At 42.3% G+C, this 18,950-nt stretch overlaps 1 protein-coding gene across 5 annotated transcripts in view; it reads left to right on the plus strand.

The window, feature by feature from the left end:
* The first annotated feature begins 3,098 nt into the window (after positions 1-3,098).
* Positions 3,099-18,950, plus strand: part of Ube2w (ubiquitin-conjugating enzyme E2W) — a 57,425-nt gene continuing 41,573 nt past the window's right edge. For 2 of the 5 annotated variants that reach the window (XR_015687444.1, XM_087659975.1), the window contains exon 1: positions 3,099-3,203. Coding sequence is in view for 2 of the 5 variants with exons in the window: in XM_087659975.1 (XP_087516101.1) it covers positions 3,102-3,203 (102 nt within the window). In the remaining 3 variants the exon portion in view is untranslated. Of the gene's footprint in view, positions 3,943-18,950 lie in introns of all 5 variants that reach the window. The other 3 variants (XM_087659977.1, XM_087659976.1, NM_001401288.1) reach the window with 2 other exon arrangements.

Consider the following 18,950-nt stretch of genomic DNA (forward strand, 5'->3'; position numbering starts at 1 on the left):
TGAGTACACTGTAGCTGTCTTAGACACCAGCAGAGGGCATCAGATCCCATTACAGATGGTTGTGAGCCACCATGTGGTTGCTGGGAACTGAACTCAGGACCTCTGGAAGAGCAGTCAGTGCTCTTAACCGCTGAGCATCTCTCCTGCCCCCTTAATCTCCTTTCTAACCAACAATAAGTAAGCTGTAAGTGTGGGATGCGTCCATTTCTCTGGAGAGATCAACTATGAACAGCCCCTGGGAGACAGACTCAGGCAAGCAGACCCTGTCTTCTACTGTGTCCTCATACTTCGGCAAGCAAAGCTTCAGCACACTGCTTCTGCAACCCACTCCAGTGAGTCACTGGACCAAAGGCAGCGGTGAGCTGCATCACATTACAGAAATTGTGGCAGTGACCTGCACTCATTATGGCTCCTCCAATATTACTAGAGGGTCTCATATTTTCTCCATCCAATCAGAATGTGCAATGGCTATCTTAGTCAGCATTATCTCAGGTTTTCTCCTGCCCTTGGAAGGGGAGACTTCCAACACCTGCCCACACATTATACTCTCCTGTTTTTTCTCACAAGAGATGAAAGTCAGAATGGTTCAGGAGAGGAGGAAGAACTGCCTCTCCTTGCTAGCCGATTGTCATCCTACTTGCTGTGGAAATTAAAAACTGAATACCATTATTAAATCTTATATAAACAACAATTCGATTCTGTTTGGTTGGTTGTTTTTTTGAGACAGGGTTTCTCTGTATAGCCCCTGGCTGTCCTGGAACTCTGAAGACCGGGCTGGCCTCAAACTCACAGAGATCCACCTGCCTCTGCTACCACCACTCACCTAAAGAATAATTCCAGCTAAATAACAATTCCTTCATATCCATTCTATTTTTTCCTTGGCTCTAGTTGTCTCAAAGACGTATTCTATAATTTGTTTGAATTGATAAGTGGAATTACATTACATTTTGTGCTACTTATGTTTTATTGCAAATATTGCTTTTAAAATTTTTTCTTTCATCATTGCTGAGTCTTTCTCTACCATGGTTGTGTCTATTCCAACCCTCTTGTTGGAGATTTGCTTCCTTTTCCCCTTTTGGTACTATCAGGCACTTTAAGTTGCCTATCCAATAAGCCACGTTCTGAGAAAAAAAATGTGAGCATCTTCATCAAATAGTGGACAGTCAAGAGTTTTAGAAACACTTTATACTCACTGAAAGTAGCCTTTACACTGCCCAAAAGTCACATTCTTTGCTCTTGAGTATGTCAGGAACAGTCTGTTGTACACCTTTGCCTTTTGTTTTGCTTTCTATGCTGAGAGATCAAATTCAGGGTCGCCTACATGTTAACCACAGACTTTCCCAGTGAACTATATACCCCACCCTCTATTATGTATAAATTAAAGAATAAAGATGATAGGTAGTTATGAACTGCTTAGCATTTCCTAGGATGTGATTAACGTGGACTTTTTGCCTCCTGTGAAGATCATGTGAGGTGAAGACAAGACATTAGTTCTACTGTAAGCAACAAAGTTCCTGTATCTGCTTTTCTCCCTTCTGAGTACCTTGCCTAGGCGGCTATTTATTTACTCTGATGAGGTCATAATGCTATGTTTGTGGAGTCTCCTTCATCACTTACACCTTTGAGAAGAATCAGCTTTTAAACAACATGTGTTAGCTGGTACATTTCAACCTGAGATCACAGGCACAAAGATCTCTGGAAGAACTGGTTGAGAACCCTTCCTGTAAGCTTACCTCGTTCACTCGGTTATGTGGGCACTTTATTTCAAGTTGTAATGGTAACAACACACCTGGAGAGACGGTGGATATGCTTCTGATTGATTCTTGTATTGCAAGTCACGGAAACCTCCATGACAAAGTCCCTTTATGGTGAAGATAAACCGTCTTGAATATCACACCATAGAATAACTGGCACATTTAAAGATCTTTTCCTTTTTTGAACACATTTCTTACGGATGTTCCCAGAGAACATCGTGATCTATCTTAAGTGTGAAGAGTGATAACCTACATCACCATTATATTTATATCTTAAAGAAATGTCTAAAAACGAAGCCAAGTTAATAAAAATAAAGATTTAAGCTTTCATTCTGGTAAAGTAAAAGTCTTCTACTCAACATGCCATCCTCTTTGATTCTTTTAGAGACAGGACACGAGGTGCAAGCTTTTGGTTTCCATTTTCTTCATATATACCAAACGACATCTTCAGTTCCGGAAGAGCTTTAAAAATGTGACTTCTGATAAATATTGGCAGAACTGGTACATTTCTAGAATAAATTCTGTATGCTCAGCGTATCCTACTCAAACTCACTCATAGGTCATCTGATCATGCACTGTCCACCACAGAATAGGCTGAAGAGAAATCTAGGCATGGTAGAAGGTATATTATAACGTGAACTATATTATTATATTGAAATGTCACGGCTAGAGTGAAATCGCTAATCAAAGTTAGCCTGATGTAACAACGACTATTACAGTACACCTGGACTTTACAATTTAAAGGGTTGGGGAACTAGAAAAATTGCACACAAAAGGGAACTCCATTAGTCTCCCTCCTTCCTTTCCCAGCACGTTTCAACTCAGCAAATCCAATTGCTCTTGCCTTTAAGACCACAGCGTTGCCCTGCTCTCAGTTTTCTTTCTGTCCTATGGGGAAACCTGTGACTCTCTGCCCCTCAAAGTAGAAACTTCCTAGGTCTGCAAAGAAAGCATCTCCAGGTGAAGTTGTATCTGGCTCAGGAGCTAAAACGCGGTAGGTGTAAAAAAGACATACGAGGGTTGGGGACGCGGCACGGACTATAAATCTTACACTTGTAGCTGGAAAAACAAAATGAGATCCCCTTCCCACCAAATGCCCGCGGATTCAGACAGCTTCCTGACCTCAACACACCGCCGCTGGCCCAACCCTGAGCAGCGACCCAGCCAGCACTGATGGTGGGCGGGCGTGTAAACTGGCTGGGATGCAAGGTACCCAAGGCGCCTGGCCCAGCCTGGCCCCGCCCACCCGGCCCCGCCCCGCCCCGCCCCGCCCCCCGGGCACCCGCGCGCTAGCCAATCGAGCACGCGGGCCCCCTTCCCATCGGCGACTCCACCCCCGTGCCCGGGATGTTGGGCCCCCGCGGCGTGACGCGAGCACGGCGGCTCCGCCCCCTGCGTCTCAGGCCTCGCTGGCCTTGGGGGGATGGTTTCATCATGGCGTCAATGCAGGTGAGCGGAGCTGCTGCAGCGGGGAGGGTGAGAGGGCCACCGAGACGGGGCGAGCTTCGGCGTGGGGGCGGCGTCCGGGACCTCTGGGCCCGGCTCCGGGTGACTTTCCCTGACCTCGGGGCGTAGGGGATCGCCGGGTGGAGAGCGGAGCGGGGGTGTCGGTCGGTGGCCGCGGACAGTCGCGGCCGCGAAGTTGTAGCATAAAGGCGGCTGAGGGGAAGAAAGGGCGAAGTTCGGCGTGCGCTCCGCGGTGGAGGCTCCGCTCCGCGCTCCTGCGCGAGGATCGCTGCCGCTCGGCTCCCCGGATACCACGGGGATGCTTTTCCCCTCGCGCTCCCTGGCGGGGTGGAAACAGCTGTGCCCACTGCCCTCGCCCGCGGTCGGGGAGGCCGGAGACGGGCAGAGCGTGGGGTAGCCGGAGAGCGCCTCGCCGAGGACGGCCGCCTGCCCACGGCGCCCCGCGGCCTCTGCCCGGCCTCCCACGCGCAGCCTCGGATCGCTGGGCTCCTGCTCGCACTTCTCTGATCTTCATCCTGTGCCCCCGTGGGTGCCTCCTCCTGTCAGCCCGCACTCTGGGCATTCCCTGGCAGCCCACGTCTCTTCGAAGCCGCCCTACGTCCCTGTCCCCAGCGTCCTGTGCCACCCAGCGTGCGAGCTCCTGGGCCTGCTCCTCCGCCTCGATAGAAACTCGCCCTCTTAATTTTTTTATTTCTTACGATGCCCCACCCTTGCGGACTCGGTAAGGCTGTGTCTTCTTTGCCCTTCTTTCCCAGACCTTTAAAACCTTAGTTTGGTAGAAGGCGTCTTTTAACCCATGCCCTCTCTGACTTGATGGTGGTTATCTCGTCTTCCAACTTAATGTATTCCTTCCCCCCCCCCTTGCAAATCCGAGAAAAATGATTTTTTTCAGGCAAAGATGGCAACCACAATTGTGGTTTCTAGAGATTGCATGATCTATCGCGGGCATTTAATTTTCAGATGGGGCTAGCGGTGTTAAAGCACACAGGAAGGGAGAGTAGAACTCTTGTAGCGTCAGCGAAACGCCTTTTGGAGTTTTAACAACAGCTCAAGTAAAGAGAAACCGCATTTTTCCTTAGAAGAGTTTTTGGCTTTTGTTTCTAGAATAGTCAAGATCTCATTGTTGGCGCTTCTCTGTGATAGAAATGGTTTTCATTCTTCTGTATTTCCCCCCTTTCCCTGTATCTTCCTTCAATCTGCTTTCCTTATGGTATTCTTTTTGCATTTGCTTGTCCTGTTGGCCTCTCCTGCAGAACAATAAAACTGCTAGTAACATTTCTAGTTGAAGAGGTGTCACGAAATGGTGCAGCGAAACAAGAACAATTTCAGGAAACGTTATACTTTACTCATCTCCCCAGAGACGTTAGAGAAGTTTCGTCATTTGAGGCCAAAAAAAAGGAACTGTGGAACATCAGTTGGACAGCCGATGGGCTATATGATTGCTTTACGATTTTCTGCACTAAGACATTATTTGTTATGAACACCTGAAGATGATCTGTCTTAAGATACAGGCATTATTTAAAACTAAAAATCAAGATTAAAATCTACCACACTTGTATTTGGCAGGAGAGCTGGTTAGCTTTTACACTTCAGGTATTTAGAAAAGGCAGATCTGTTTGTAAGAGAGATTGGTATTTTTGGAATTTACTCTGTCTTTATTAGTGGGGAAAATGCCTTTTCTGCCTGTTTCTATGCTTCAACCACTACTGTAGAGGAGCAGTGTCTTTCTTTTGTCTGATTAGTGTAGGAACCAATCCTTTCTGTTCTAAAGTTAAATCTTGACCTTTTTATATGTATTTCGAAGTATCTGATAATTTTTCTGGAAAGAGTAGCATTCCGACAAAGATTTATTTATTTCTTAATTGTGTGTATTGTCTTAACACTGCCCCCCCCTCAGTGTGTGTGTGTGTGTGTGTGTGTGTGTGTGTGTGTGTGTATGCGCGCGCACACGCAAGTGCCTGTGTAGGCCACGCCTGCTCTGGGTCTGAGTTACAGGTGTTTGCCAGCTGCTGGGTGTGGATGCTGGGAACCAAACTGGAGTCTTCCACAAGAGTAATTGTTGCTCTTAACCACTGCTCTATCTGTCAGCTCCATAGCAGACTCACTCTTTGCGGTTTTCATTTTAGTATCTTTGCTCAAAGTTTGTTTCCTGACCATCTCCACAGCAGAAGTTAGTTCTTTTCAAAATAATGTAAATAAACACAGCACTGTAACTAAGTGATCAAATGTGTTCATTAACTTAACAAGTACTTTAGATAAGATTAGACTTCCATATCTTACCATAGGGGATATTATTATTGCTAACGAAGAGATTACTTAAGCTGCAAATAGGAGCTGCTGTATTTTAAAACTGTGCATACTGTACATCTGTATTGTAAGACTTGCTAGCAATGGAATAGTTTTTAAATGCAGTAAAACCAAGTAAGGAGAGTCTTTGCTTCTGACTAGAGAATATGGACTTAAAATTGAGGTTATACTGACTTTCATGTTTCTGTTGTGTTGTTTTGGTAGAACGGGCTGCCCTGTAAAACCGCCTGCCTCTGCCTCCTGAGTGCTGAGTGAGGTTGAAGGTGTGGCTGCTTCTGCCCAGCTTGTTCTTCCATGTTTTAGCTTCATTCTTTGAAATGGGTTCTTGTTGGGTAGCCTCGGCCTACCTCACATTTGAAATGGGTTCTTGCTGGGTAGCCTCGGCCTACCTCACATTTGAAATGGGTTCTTGTTAGGTAGCCTTGGCTTACCTCACATTGGAGCTCTTCCTGCCTGGGTCTCTTGAGTCCTGCCTGGGTTTACAGGTTGATGTGCTGTGCCTGACTTTGCTGTCGTGTATTCTGCCAGTGTTCTCAACTTCTTTTCATTCACACTAAGTACTGTCAGACAGATGATGATGTTAGTCTGGAAGCACCTAGCCAGGCTCCTGAGGGACTTTGTTCTTGTGCCCACCCGTGTCCTGTGGGGAATCCTGTGGGGAAGCTGCTGTTGCTAGCACTGTCAGCGTGCAGTTCTTTTTTTTTTTTTTAAAGATTTATTTTTATTTATTTTATGTACAGCATTCTGCCTGCATATGTGACTACAGGCCAGAAGAGGGCACCAGATCTCATCACAGATGGTTGTGAGCTACCATGTGGTTGCTGGGAATTGAACTCATGACCTCTGGAAGAGCAGTCAGTGCTCTTAACCACTGAGCCACCTCTCCAGCCCTACATAGTTTTTTCTATTCTTTTTTTTTTTTTTTTTTTCCCGGAGCTGGGGATTGAACCCAGGGCCTTGCTCTTGCTAGGCAAGCGTTCTACCACTGAGCCAAATCCCCAACCCCCCAGCGTGCAGTTCAGTGTGACACTTCACACTCTGATGCCTGCTTCTCCCTTTCTTCACCTCTGCTTCCTCTAGTTCTCCTTAAAGCAAAGTCAGAAACCACCAAGTAAGAATTCTTTCTTTAGGGCTGGAGAGATGGCTCAGCGGTTAAGAGCACCGACTGCTCTTCCAGAGGTCCTGAGTTCAAATCCCAGCAACCACATGGTGGCTCACAGCCATCTGTAATGAGATCTGATGCCCTCTTCTGTTGTGTCTGAAGGCAGCTACAGTGTACTCATATACAATAAAATAAAATCTTTAAAAAAAGAATTCTTTCTTTAAAAAAACTTTCAGATATATTTTTGTTTTATGTGCATGAGCGTTTTCCCTGGCGTGTATGTTTGTGTATGCCTGAAGAAGCCAAAGAGGGCTTTAGATCCACTGAAACTGGAGTTAAAATTGTGAGTCACCATGTGGACGCTGGGTCCTCGGAAAGCACAACAAGCACTCTTAACTGCTGATCCATCTCTCCAGCCCTAAGAACTCATTCTTAAAATATTGCTTAAGTATTGCCAATTGTAATACTTAAAATGGTAAGAAATCGGCCTAAACTTAATTTTGTTAATTCAAAAAGATTTTTTTAAAAATTAAGTGAAAAGATATTAGTAATAGGTTTCAGTGCTAGTAGCACTTGGAAGACGAGTTTAAAACTTCCCTTATATACTGCAGAAGCATTATTAGGTTTTTTAAATGTGATTCTAAAAAGTTGGTAAACCATAACAATACAGGTTATTTTTTCCATTTTGTGTGTGTGTGTGTGTGTGTGTGTGTGTGTGTGTATGTATTATATATATTTATTTTCCCATTTCTTTTTTTTTTTTTTTTTTTTTTTTTTTGGTTCTTTTTTTTCGGAGCTGGGGACCGAACCCAGGGCCTTGCGCTTCCTAGGTAAGCGCTCTACCACTGAGCTAAATCCCCAGCCCCTATTTTCCCATTTCTTACAGATTATTTCATGTTATGAATTATTTAGTCTGACTTTCATACATATTTTCAGATTTACTATGTAGCCATTTTGTTCATACTCCTTTAAACTAAAAGTTTTAAAATTTACCTGATTGAAGCTGGGTGGTGCAAACCTTTAATCTTAGCACTTGGGAGGCAGAGTCAGGAGGATCTCTGAGTCTAGTCTTCAGAGCAAGTTCTATGACATCCAGGGCTATATAATGAGGCCCTGTCTCAACAACATTTTTTTTAAAAAAGGTTTATTTATCATACATAAGTACACTGTAGCTGTCTTCAGACACATCAGAAGAGAGCATCAGATCTCATTACAGATGCTTGTGAGCCATCATGCTGTGCTAGGAATTGAACTCAGGACCTCTGGAAGAGCAGTCAGTGCTCTTAACCATTGAGTCATTTCTCCAGCCCCAACATTTTTTTTTTTTTATTAAAACATAATTGGAATAAGGTGGCTGAGTGAGTAAGGCAGTGGACTACTAAAATCTATCTGGTATGTTTTCCTAATTTGACCCATGTTACGGTTATGATCTTAGGAGTCTAGCACATAATAGTTGATGTTTGTCAACTATAATGTGGTTATTTTTGTGGAAACCTCCTTCTTCTCTCCAAGAGTATTCTTTGTAAATGACAAACATAAGTGAACAAAAGCACAACGTAATGGGTCTTCTGTCCCTTTTAGTTTGGGATCTATCACTTGTATATTTGTCTTCGAAGTGTATAGATTTTTAACCCTTCAAGCACCCCTTCCCAATGACTCTATGACAGCGGGAAGAAAGTGCTTTAATCTTTAAAGTGCGAACAAAGCTTGTGAGTATAGTGAAGAAGCATTCAGGAATAACAAGTCTTTAACTAAGTCTACTTTAGGAAAATCTGTTATGCAGATTATTAGTGGCAAGGTTGAATAGCTACCCAGAAATACTTTAAAACCCCTATTCACATTGTATAGTCTAAAGAGTTGTTCATTGTCTTGTATGTATTTGTAAAACTTTTCCTAAGTACTTCTATATTTTTTTCATCTGATTCTTACTGCAGTTTGTCAGGTAACTCTTTTATTGTGACTTAGCAGTTTCTGTAAGATACTTATTTGGAGAAGTGACTTCTTAAAAATTATGTAATAGCTAGCAAACCAGATTTGAAGCCAACTTCTGGAATCTAGAGAGAGGCTGTACATTTGAAGGTAGTGAAGATTCACTAAGTTTGGCACTGTAGAGAAGTTACTAGGATGATGAGTTAGCTCAGGAGTCAAGCAAATGGGCTGGGGCTCTGTTGCCCAGTGGCAGCACATTTGCCCCATGTACCTCAGACTCTGGGTTCCATCCACAGCACTCCATAGAAGAAACAAGTCTTGTCAGTACACTGATTTATATATAGCCTCTGTCACTAAAAAACTGAATGGACTCTGGCATGGTAGTACACACCTTAAATCTCTAGTGCTTGAGAGACATAGGCAGGCAGATTTCTGTGAGTTCTGGTCTATATAGCCAGTTCCAGGGCAGCTAGGGAAAGGCAGTAGGAGGAGGAAATATTCCTTAACATTCGTAATAAAATAACTTTATGGATCAAATTGTGTGTATATTAGCTATGTACTGAGAAAGTTATGATGGGAGTTTTTACTGTTCAAAGGCACTCTTCTTTATCATCAAGGAAAATTAAAAGTGTGATCTGGCATGCCCTTTGGCTTGTTACTTACCTAAGCGGAGCACCTACTTGGTGACATGCATTGTATCTCTCTAATTGGTCTGCTCGTGATTGATATCTGCAAAACCTTGTTTGAGTTTTTCAGGTGTTTTAAAAGTTTTTGAGGATAGGTTTTTGATCACAAAGGAATACTGCATGGCTCTGAGATGTTTAGAACAAAACAAAGAACTCTTATCATTCAGATGCCTTTATAAAACTATTATAAAAACTCTTAGGAATAAATAGCATGGACTCTGGAATCAGGGGCTCTAGGATGGGGGCTGTCTTGAGACCCGAGAACCTATGCTACAAAAAACCGTTTGCAATGGAGTGGTTAAGACAGAAGATTGGGAGAGGCAAATATGGATAAAATGCCTTTATGATTTTTGTTTTGAGGCAGGATCTCCTAATATGTAGCCTAGAATGGCTGTAAATTTGGAATCCTCCACTTTTTTTTTCCACAATTATAGTCATGAACCATCTCACCCAGTTATAAAATTGCTTTTATGAATTCTCTTCCCCAAACACGTTTTCTTTGTTGGTACTTGCCAGCTTCTTTATTTCCGAATTAGGAACCTTAGATTCATCCCACCCCATCACCAGACCATCTGCAGATTATGTTAATTCTACTTGCACGAGAGACCCAGAAGTGAACAGTCTCCTCTTGCAGATTACATTATCGTCATTCCTTTCTGGATTTTATATTAGCAGTTTCACAGATGATTTTCCAGCTTCACTTTTGGACCCTTACTGTTTTTCTCCAGCACATCTGACAAAAGGCAAATGACCACTTCAGTCACAACCTGACTGGCTTCCTTATTTTGCTCAAACTGTGACAGGACTAAGGCAGCAGTTTTCACCCTGTCGGACCCCCCATAGGGGTCACATATCATACATCCTGCAATCATATATTTACATTATGATTCAAAACAGTTGCAAAATTTCAGTTATGAAGTAGCAAGGAAATAATTTTATAGTTGGGGTCACTATAACATGTGGAAATAACTGTATTGAAGGAAGCGTTAGCAAGGGTGAGAACCACTGAGCTAAGGCCTTAACCTCTCCCAAACACTCAGGTTCCTGTTAGGTCTTGGCTCCTTTTGTTTCCATCAGGCCTTTCCTCCCTGCTCCCGTTCACATCCTTAGCTGCAGCTCTTCAGGGTGGCCGGCCTTCTCTGATTAACCAGTACAAACACCACTCTTCCCCACATGATGAACTCACTTTGCTAAGTCCCTCCAAATTAGGATATATTGGAAACTATGCGTGGAACTGGATGGCTGGTGTATAGGAGGGCCCTGTACATGGTGAATGAGTGAGCACAGTTTCTAGAATACAGGATGCTTGGATTTGATTTTGATTTTATATTTTAATAGCTTTATAACTTTTTCTCTATTAAGCATAAAATAGTCATATTTGATAAACTTGCAGATCATCTGATTTCATGAACTTTTTTGACTTGCTTGAGATTTTAACTACAATGCTGGAGGGCTCCAGATTTAAACTCTCCAGCAAGGGTTTTGTTTTGCTTGTCCTTTTGATTTCTGGTGTTTGTATTGACTATCAGTAGATTTCTTTTATGATTGTCATATGAGGACTCCCACATCATAGGAAGTGGGGCGGAAGTACGCACTCCAGTTAGTGTGCATTCTCTACCAGCCATCTTAATAATTTGAGAGCTGGCCAAGTAAGATTGTGAGCCTTCTGTGCCACTTGTCAAGGCGGCCTAGTTTCCCTTTAAATTGAAATGTTCAGGCTGGGTTATAGTTCAGTGGTAAGGCTTGGGTTGTACATGTAGCACATAAATAAATAAGATAGAGAAAGAGCTCATGAGTTATAAAGTATATTGCAAGGCTTTTGATATGTCCACTCCATGAATACTGTTTTTCATATTTTTATCAACCTCGGAGGAAGCCTAGTGTTTGCGGTTGCTTCCACGTTCCTCTTTCCTCTAACCTCAAGAAAGCCAGAATCACTGGGTTCATAGGCTCTGAGTCTGTGAGTTTATTTCTGGTGCAGATCTTATCAGTATTTTCAGGGGATAGGAATAAGTAATAGTCCATTTTATGTTGTAAGGGGTTTATTTATCCATTTGTCAAGTTGATTTTGTTTCCTGCTTTCATTTATCAATTGATAGCTGAGATTGTTTCCTGTTGTGATGAACAATGCTTTCTGTGTCCATGCATATTTTAATTTGTTTCAGATGTATACGGAGGAGTGGAGTTGTTATATTTTAAGTTTCTAAGTCCATAGAGAAAACTTTTCTATGTTCTTTACTCATAACACTTGATACTTCTGAGTTCATTTCCTCCATAAAGTATTTATCCGATATCAGTTGGGTGATCTACAGTTCAATCCAGTTCATATTCTGACCAGAGTTAATACAGGCCCTACAAGAATGCCCCCTGCTTAGATACATACCAGTTGCAAGCATAGAGTCCCAGGTTACTTCCAAGTTCTGTCTGATTAGCCTCCAAATTGGAGATTCTCAGCTGAGTAGCTCCTCTATCCCTTTAATAATTTTCTTCAGTTGGCTCATAGCACTCCAAATAGTGGACACAGTTGGTTGTGTATTATGAAGGAATTTCTGGTTTTCTTGTTAGCAGTTCTTAGTTTCTTGAGTACTGACAGTACAGACACAAGTCACCACACGTAACCATGAAGAGTTTTGTTGTTGTTATTTTGACACAGAGTCTTCTATGTAGCCTGGATGTCTTAGAACTCTATATAGTCCAGGCTGGCCTTGAACTCACAGAGATTTGCCTCTGCTTCCAGAGTGCTGGAGTAAAGGCATTCTATACGGTGCTCAACAGTGAAAGCATTCCAAAGGACACAAATAAAGAGCCAGATGAGGCGACACATAGTGAGATTCCTAAGGATCTCTCTCGAGTTTCGGAGTCTGTTCCTTAGAGTTGGAATGCAGATGAGGTCTTGCTCAACCCAGAAGCTCTTCAAAACCAGCTTTTATAGACTTTTCCCCTTGAGACAGGGTCTTGTTTACACCAGAGTGTCAACCTACAGTGTAGCTGAGGATGAACATGAACTTCTGGTCCTTGAATATAACTAGGGTTACAGGGATGGTCCCTTAGACTTTGTTTATACTGTGCTGGGGTTTGAATGCAGGTCTTCATGTATGCTGGGTAAGTAGTCTAGCAACTGACCTCTGAAGTTTTGTTACGGAAGCATGATTTGATGTTGTCATTGGTCACTTGTTGTCACCTCCACTGTTAGCCTCTACCTAGAGATTGGGAGGCTGGGCTTCCCCGATTAACTAGTCTTCCTCTTTAGGATAGCTGGGAACCCCCAGCTAACTCTGCATAACTATACATAACGCATAGAAAGGACCCAAGGGGGCTGTGTGCCACGCAGTTGTTAAATGACCTAATACAGTTGTCCCTCGTCACTTTTTCAAGACGGGTTGCTCTGTGTATTCCTGGCTGTCCTGGAACCCTCTCTGTAGACCAGGCTGGCTTTGAATTCACTGAGATCTGCCTGCCTCTGCCTCCCAAGTGCTGATTTTAAAGGTGTATGCTACCATTTCGGGGCTAGGATACTAAAATCCTTAGATGAGCAAATCCTTATGTAAATTTTCATAACATTTTTATATACTAGATGCAGATTCTTGTGGGTATATGTGCCAGTGTATTATAAATAGGGCTGTCTAAGATGTCTTCAAACTTTCTGTCCATCTTGGCTCAGCTTTCCAACTGCTGAGACCTATCTCTTGTACACTTTAAATTATCTCTTGCTTGTTTAAGCTTATTACAATGTAATGGTATTTGACAGTATACTACAAGAGTGTGTGTGTGTGTGTGTGTGTGTGTGTGTGTGTGTGTGTGTGAATGATGACAAAAGATATGTTCAGTAGAGGTATAGCCCCTACCTTCCCTACCCTCTACCTCACCATAGGGTTTCACTCTCTAGCCCAGACTGGCCTTGAAGTCACTGGGTAATCCAGGCTAGCCAATCCTCCTGCCTCTGCCTCCACCTCCTCATACCTGTCTGTCCCCCAAATCTTTTGGATCTAGTTGGCTAATCTGAAACTCTGGGACCCTTTAATAAGGAACATTTTATATATTTATTTATATGGAGGTATATAAGTCCAAGTACCACACTCTGGAACTGCTTTTTCCCAAGCAGCTGCCCTATTTCATGTTTCTGCAAGCAGTTTATATACATTCTGGCTAATAGTGGTGTGTGTGTGTTTGTCTTAGTGGATAGTGATTTTAAATTATATTTATCAATGATAATGATGTTGAACATCTCTTCTTGGACTTATTGACCATTTGAATGATTTCTTTGGAGAAGCATCTGTTCACATCCACTTTCCATTTAAGAAATTAAGTTCTCTATTGTTTAGTTATAAGAGGTTTTATTAAATTGCTTACTTATTTTTTTCACGAAGGTTCTTACTCTCTTCCCCTAGCTGGCCTGGAATTTGCTATGTAGACCAGGGTTGCCTGGAATTCACAGAGATCTGCCTCCTCCTCCTCCTCTTCCTCTACTTCTTCCTCTTCCTCCTCTTCATCCTCCTCCTCTTTTTTTTTTAAATTTATTTACTTTTAGTGCATTGCTGTTTTGCCTGCATGTATGTCTGTAGGAGGGTGTAGGATTCTATAGAATTAGAGTTACACAAAACTGTGAGCAGTGATGTGGGGGCTGGGAATTGATCTGGGTCCCTTGAAAGAATAACAGTGCTCTTAACCATTGAACCATCTCTCCAGCTTCCCCTTCCTCCTCTTAATGCTGGGATTAAAAGTGGGTGGAGGTGGCTCACACCTTTAATTCCATCAATCAGAAGGTAGAGGCAGGCAGATCTCCTGAGTTCAAGGCTAGCCTGATCTTTGAATTACTGGGATTAAAGGTGTGGGCCACCACCCTGGACTTCATTTTTAATTCTGTGTATGTGGGGTGTGCATGTGTGCAGTTGACTAGAGGCCTGAAGAGAGCATGTTGGATCTCCTGGAGCTGGAGTCACAGGACGTGAGTCACTGGATGTGGTGTTTAAGACGCAAACCAGAGTCCTCAACCAGCACTCGTAGCCACAGAGCCGTCTCTCCAGCCCTGTCTAGGAAGCGCAAGGCCCTGGGTTCGGTCCCCAGCTCCGAAAAAAAAAGAACCAAAAAAAAAAAGACAAAAAGAATTTGTATATGTTCAACATGTGTAGACAAGGCTGGCCTTTAAACTCACGGATTAGCCTACCTTGCCTCACAAATGCTGGGATTAGAGTTGAGTACCTCCACCCATGCCTGCATCTGTATTTTCTTAAGTACTAAAATTATAGCTCATACATTTATATCTTTGATTAATAAAGTCCCTTTTTGAATGTTGTGTATGGTGTATTTAGTGTTTACATGGAAGCTTCTCTTCCTTCTGAAGTTGAATATGTGCAGACTGAAAGTCTGTCAGGTTTGATAGTCTCAAGCTGATAAGTGGAGAGCTGTCTGCAGAGAATATATATGTAGCCCTACTAAGAATTGCCTTAAATGCCAGCCAACCATTGCCGAGACTCCATGTGTTTCTCTGTTGATCATCATTATAATTAAAAGAGGCACACTTGCGTTAGACTTTTTAAAATGCCATCTTACAGGTATAAATTTATTTTACTGTTCAGGTATAAATTTAACCTTTTCTTGAAACTGTAGCTACATTTTATGAGTGATTTCAAAAAATAAGTTTTCAGTTGTGGAAATAGAATGCAGAAATTAAGCTTGCTTTGTACATTAAGAGAGTCTGATAGGAAATTAGATATACTGGACTTTGAGAAAGGGGATTGTGCTGTCTTCATTAGTACAGATTCTGTACTTGAGTCCACCTGCTTGTTTATCTGAAACCCTGAATCAATTGTGAAAGTGCTTTGGGGGTCACATTTGCAAAGCAATAAGGGTGCGTTCCCCTAAGCACACACTAAAGGTCAAACAAGACACGGTTGTGCTGACTGTGCTGAGGTTCATTTTAATGTCCTGGGTTTTGCATTTTTGTTCTTTTTTTCTCTATTTAAAATTAGCTGCAAGCCTAATATTAAAGTGCTATTTAAGAGTCCTGAGTTCACGAATGCGCTATCATGTGCCTTAGAGAAAAGGCTCGTGTCAGATAAGATTCACTGAAGCATGAATTATAGTGTTGTGGCTGTGATCGTGATGTTAATGAGTTAACAATGGATAGTAAATAAGACATCCATCCATCCATCCATCCATCCATCCATCCATCCATCCATCCATCCTGTCTATTGTGGTGCAGTGTAGGGCCTCATGCATCCTAGACAACTGCTCTACTGATATGTTCAATGCAATAAGGAATCTTTAAAAAGAAACCTACTTGAAAAAGGGTTACTAGTGGTTGAAATTGTGGTAAGAGGTGTAGAGAAGCCCCTGTTTCGTCTCGAGCAGTGTTTACCAACTCAGCACTTGGTTGGATGTAAGCTTGGAACACTGCAAATGGACTGGTTTAACTTTCAGTCCATCTTGAATGGGAAGTGAAATGTAGATTAGAATTGGTAAAATGTGCTACTGCATCCATATTCCTTGTTTCTGCTTTCTCCTGCAGTTAGTGTTAGTGTTAGCTGGCTTTGGATTTGTTTTTCAAGTTGGCCCACACAATTAAAACCAGCTGTTTTCAACTTTGACCGCATATTGAAGTCAGCTGGAAAGTTTACAAGCCCCCAGATTATGATTTAATTGTCCTGGCATGCATTTTGGAGTTTGTCTTGACTCCTTAGGTAATTCTTTTTTTCTTCTTAAAAAGATTTACTATTTTATGTGTTTAGGTATTTGCCTGCAAGTAATTGTGTGCACCATTTGTGAACATTACCTGCGAAGTACTAAAGAGGGCATTAGATCTCCTAAAATTGGAGTTAGACAGTTGTGAGCTGCCTTGTGGGTCTGGAAGTGGAACCTAGGTCCTCTGGAAGAGCAACGGGTTCTCTTGACTGTTGATCCATTGTGATTCTGATGTACCACTTCAGTTAAACTCTCGTGTCTTTGTGTTCATAGTAGGGATTAGATAAACACTGTACACTGGATTAGTTAGCATGAACCTTTTTGTTTCCAGTGGAGAGTTTAGGAGACCTAAGGCATTTTTAAGGTTTAATCCTCTGGAAGGTCTAAAGAATCAAATTTAAAACTATAGAAATAATTACGTATTTCCTGGTTTTCTGCATAATCGTAATTCTATCAAATAATTATATTTCTTATTCATAACAAAACACTGATAGCTCATTAATTTTCTCAAATTTTCTTGTTTAATGGCTATTTTTATGTGAGCAGACACAATTCTGAAATGAAATTTCATTGTTGAGCAGAATTAGAGTATCAGATGTTTAGATGAAGTGACTGAGTGGTTTGGGATAGGCTGTTAGGAACTGATGGTTCATTATTATCAATTGTGTGTGCCTAGATTAATTAATAAGGTATTTATTTTAATAGCTGTATTTAAATTTTTATTTTTTAAGACAGGATTTCTCTGGAACTTAGTCTGTAGACCAGGCTGGCCTCAAACTCAGAGATGCCCCTGCCTCTGCCTTGTAAGTGCTGGAATGAAAGCTGTGTGCCACCACTGCCCATGTACGGTATTTATTTTACTTAATTTGCTCCCTCTCCTTTTTCCTATGTCTGCCTGCCATGTGTATGCAGGTTCCTGGGAAACCAGTATCAACTTCAGATCCCTTGGAGCAGTTGTGATCTGCCCAGCAGGGTTGCTAGGAACCAAACTGGTCCCTGTGGAAAACCAGCAAGAACTCACTGCTGAGCTGTGTCTCTGGATGCAGTTTTTGGGTTTTTTTGTATTATGTAACTTATGTAGACTGTCCTGGAACTCACCATGTAGTAGAATTCCTATCTTCCCTTCCCAAGAACTGGGGCCTTAGGTGTTTACCACTATGCCTGGCCATATGTTATTTTAAAATATATATATTTATATATAATTTTAAAATGTATTTTTTATTCAAGTTATAACCACCCCAACCTTCCCCCCTGCCTCATTCTTCCTTTTCTTTTCTTTCTTTTTTTTTTTTTTTTTTTTTTCGGAGCTGGGGACCGAACCCAGGGCCTTGCACTTGCTAGGCAAGCGCTCTACCACTGAGCTAAATCCCCAACCCCTTCTTTTCTTTTTTTAAAGGTTTATTTTATATGTAAGTACACTGTAGCTATCTTCAGTCACACCAGAAGAGGGCAGCGGATCCCATTACATATGGTTGTGAGCCACCATGTGGTTGCTGGGAATTGAACTCAGGACCTCTGGAAGAGCAGCCAGTGCTCTTAACCTCTGAGCCATCTCTCCAGCCCTCATTCTTCCTTTTCCTGTATACACATAGGTCTGAGAGGCCTTGCACTTGGGTATGGGCAGTCTACTACTAGTCTGCTAGGAAGTGGGGCCTCCTGTACCTCTCCTGTATCCATTCTGAAATGTTGACTGGCTTGATCTTGGGAAGGTCTTGTGCACTGGTAGCTGCTGTGAGTTCATGTCATGTCGGGAAGGAAGACAGGATTTCATAGTGTTTCTTCTCATTCTCTGGCTCCTATATTTCTTTTTATCCCCTTTTGTGTGGGGTTCCATGAGCCCTGAGGGAAAGGAATTGATGTCCATGTCCCAGTTAGCGCTGGTCATGCACAGTCACTCTCAGCACTTTGACCAGTTATGGGTGGGTCTGTATTAATTGCTGCCACTGCAAAGCAAAGTTTCTCTGACGGAGGTTGACACAGTTACAGAGTGAATTGCTGGCACAGTGGCCCTGAGGTGGAAGGTGATGTTCTTAGGTCCTTCTGTCCAGGAGGTTCCTGTGGTGCTTGTGTTGGAAAGTGGAGAGGGATTCATTGGTTTTTGCAGCCTCAGTGTCCTGGGATTTTGGCTTTGGAAAGGGAACATTGTAACTTCTTGGTTGGTAGTTCCCTTAGACATTGGTGCTCCTCTGCAGTCTTTGCAGTTTCTTGGTTTATTTACTGTTTATATATATACTGTTTTGTGTGTGTGTGTGTGTGTGTGTGTGTGTGTGTGTGTGTGTGTATGTATACACATACATATATATATATATGTCCATTGTTAATCTGTAGCATTGAATAGGAATGAAAATTAACCTATAGTCCTATATTACTTATTTATTACAACTTTGAGAGGCAGTTTGTGAACTAGAGCATCTTTGTGAATCCAGGTGTCTTTTGAGCCAGACATTAAAGATAATTTTCAAACATAGAACATTATACCATTCTGCCTCTGAGTGTCCTTTAACTTGTGCTTTGTAGCAGGGGTGGGCAGTCCTCTTGGTCCTCTCCGTCTCCACCCATATTTGTGGAGACATTTTATGCTGCCTAATTTGTTCGTTTGTTATTTCATTTTTATGTGTGGGAGGGTTTGCATTTGTGTGTATCTGTGTACCATGTGCAAGCCTTGTGCCCACTGATGAAGCTGGAGCTCTGTTGTAAGCCACGAGTTGAACCCAGGTCCTTTGCAAGAACAAGTGCTTATAGCTGTTGTGCCACCTCTGCAGCCCCAATCTACTTTTATCTGAGACAGGAGTCTCATTAGGTAGCCCTGGCTATACTAGAACTCCCTACATAGACCAGGCTACTTTCAAATTCACAGATCTATCTGCCTGCTCCTTTCTGAGTGCTGGGCTCAAAGGTGTGCACATTGTGGCCTTTGTATTTTTATGTTTAAGTGAATTGTATTTTTTAACATTTGAGTTTGAACTGTGAAGTAAATATCAATACACTCTATTTAGGGTTGTATTTTCTCTTCCTCCCATTATT

This window comes from Rattus norvegicus, chromosome 5, assembly GCF_021556685.1.
Source record: "Rattus norvegicus strain SHRSP/BbbUtx chromosome 5, alternate assembly SHRSP_T2T, whole genome shotgun sequence".
NCBI classification, from domain to species: Eukaryota; Metazoa; Chordata; class Mammalia; order Rodentia; family Muridae; genus Rattus; species Rattus norvegicus.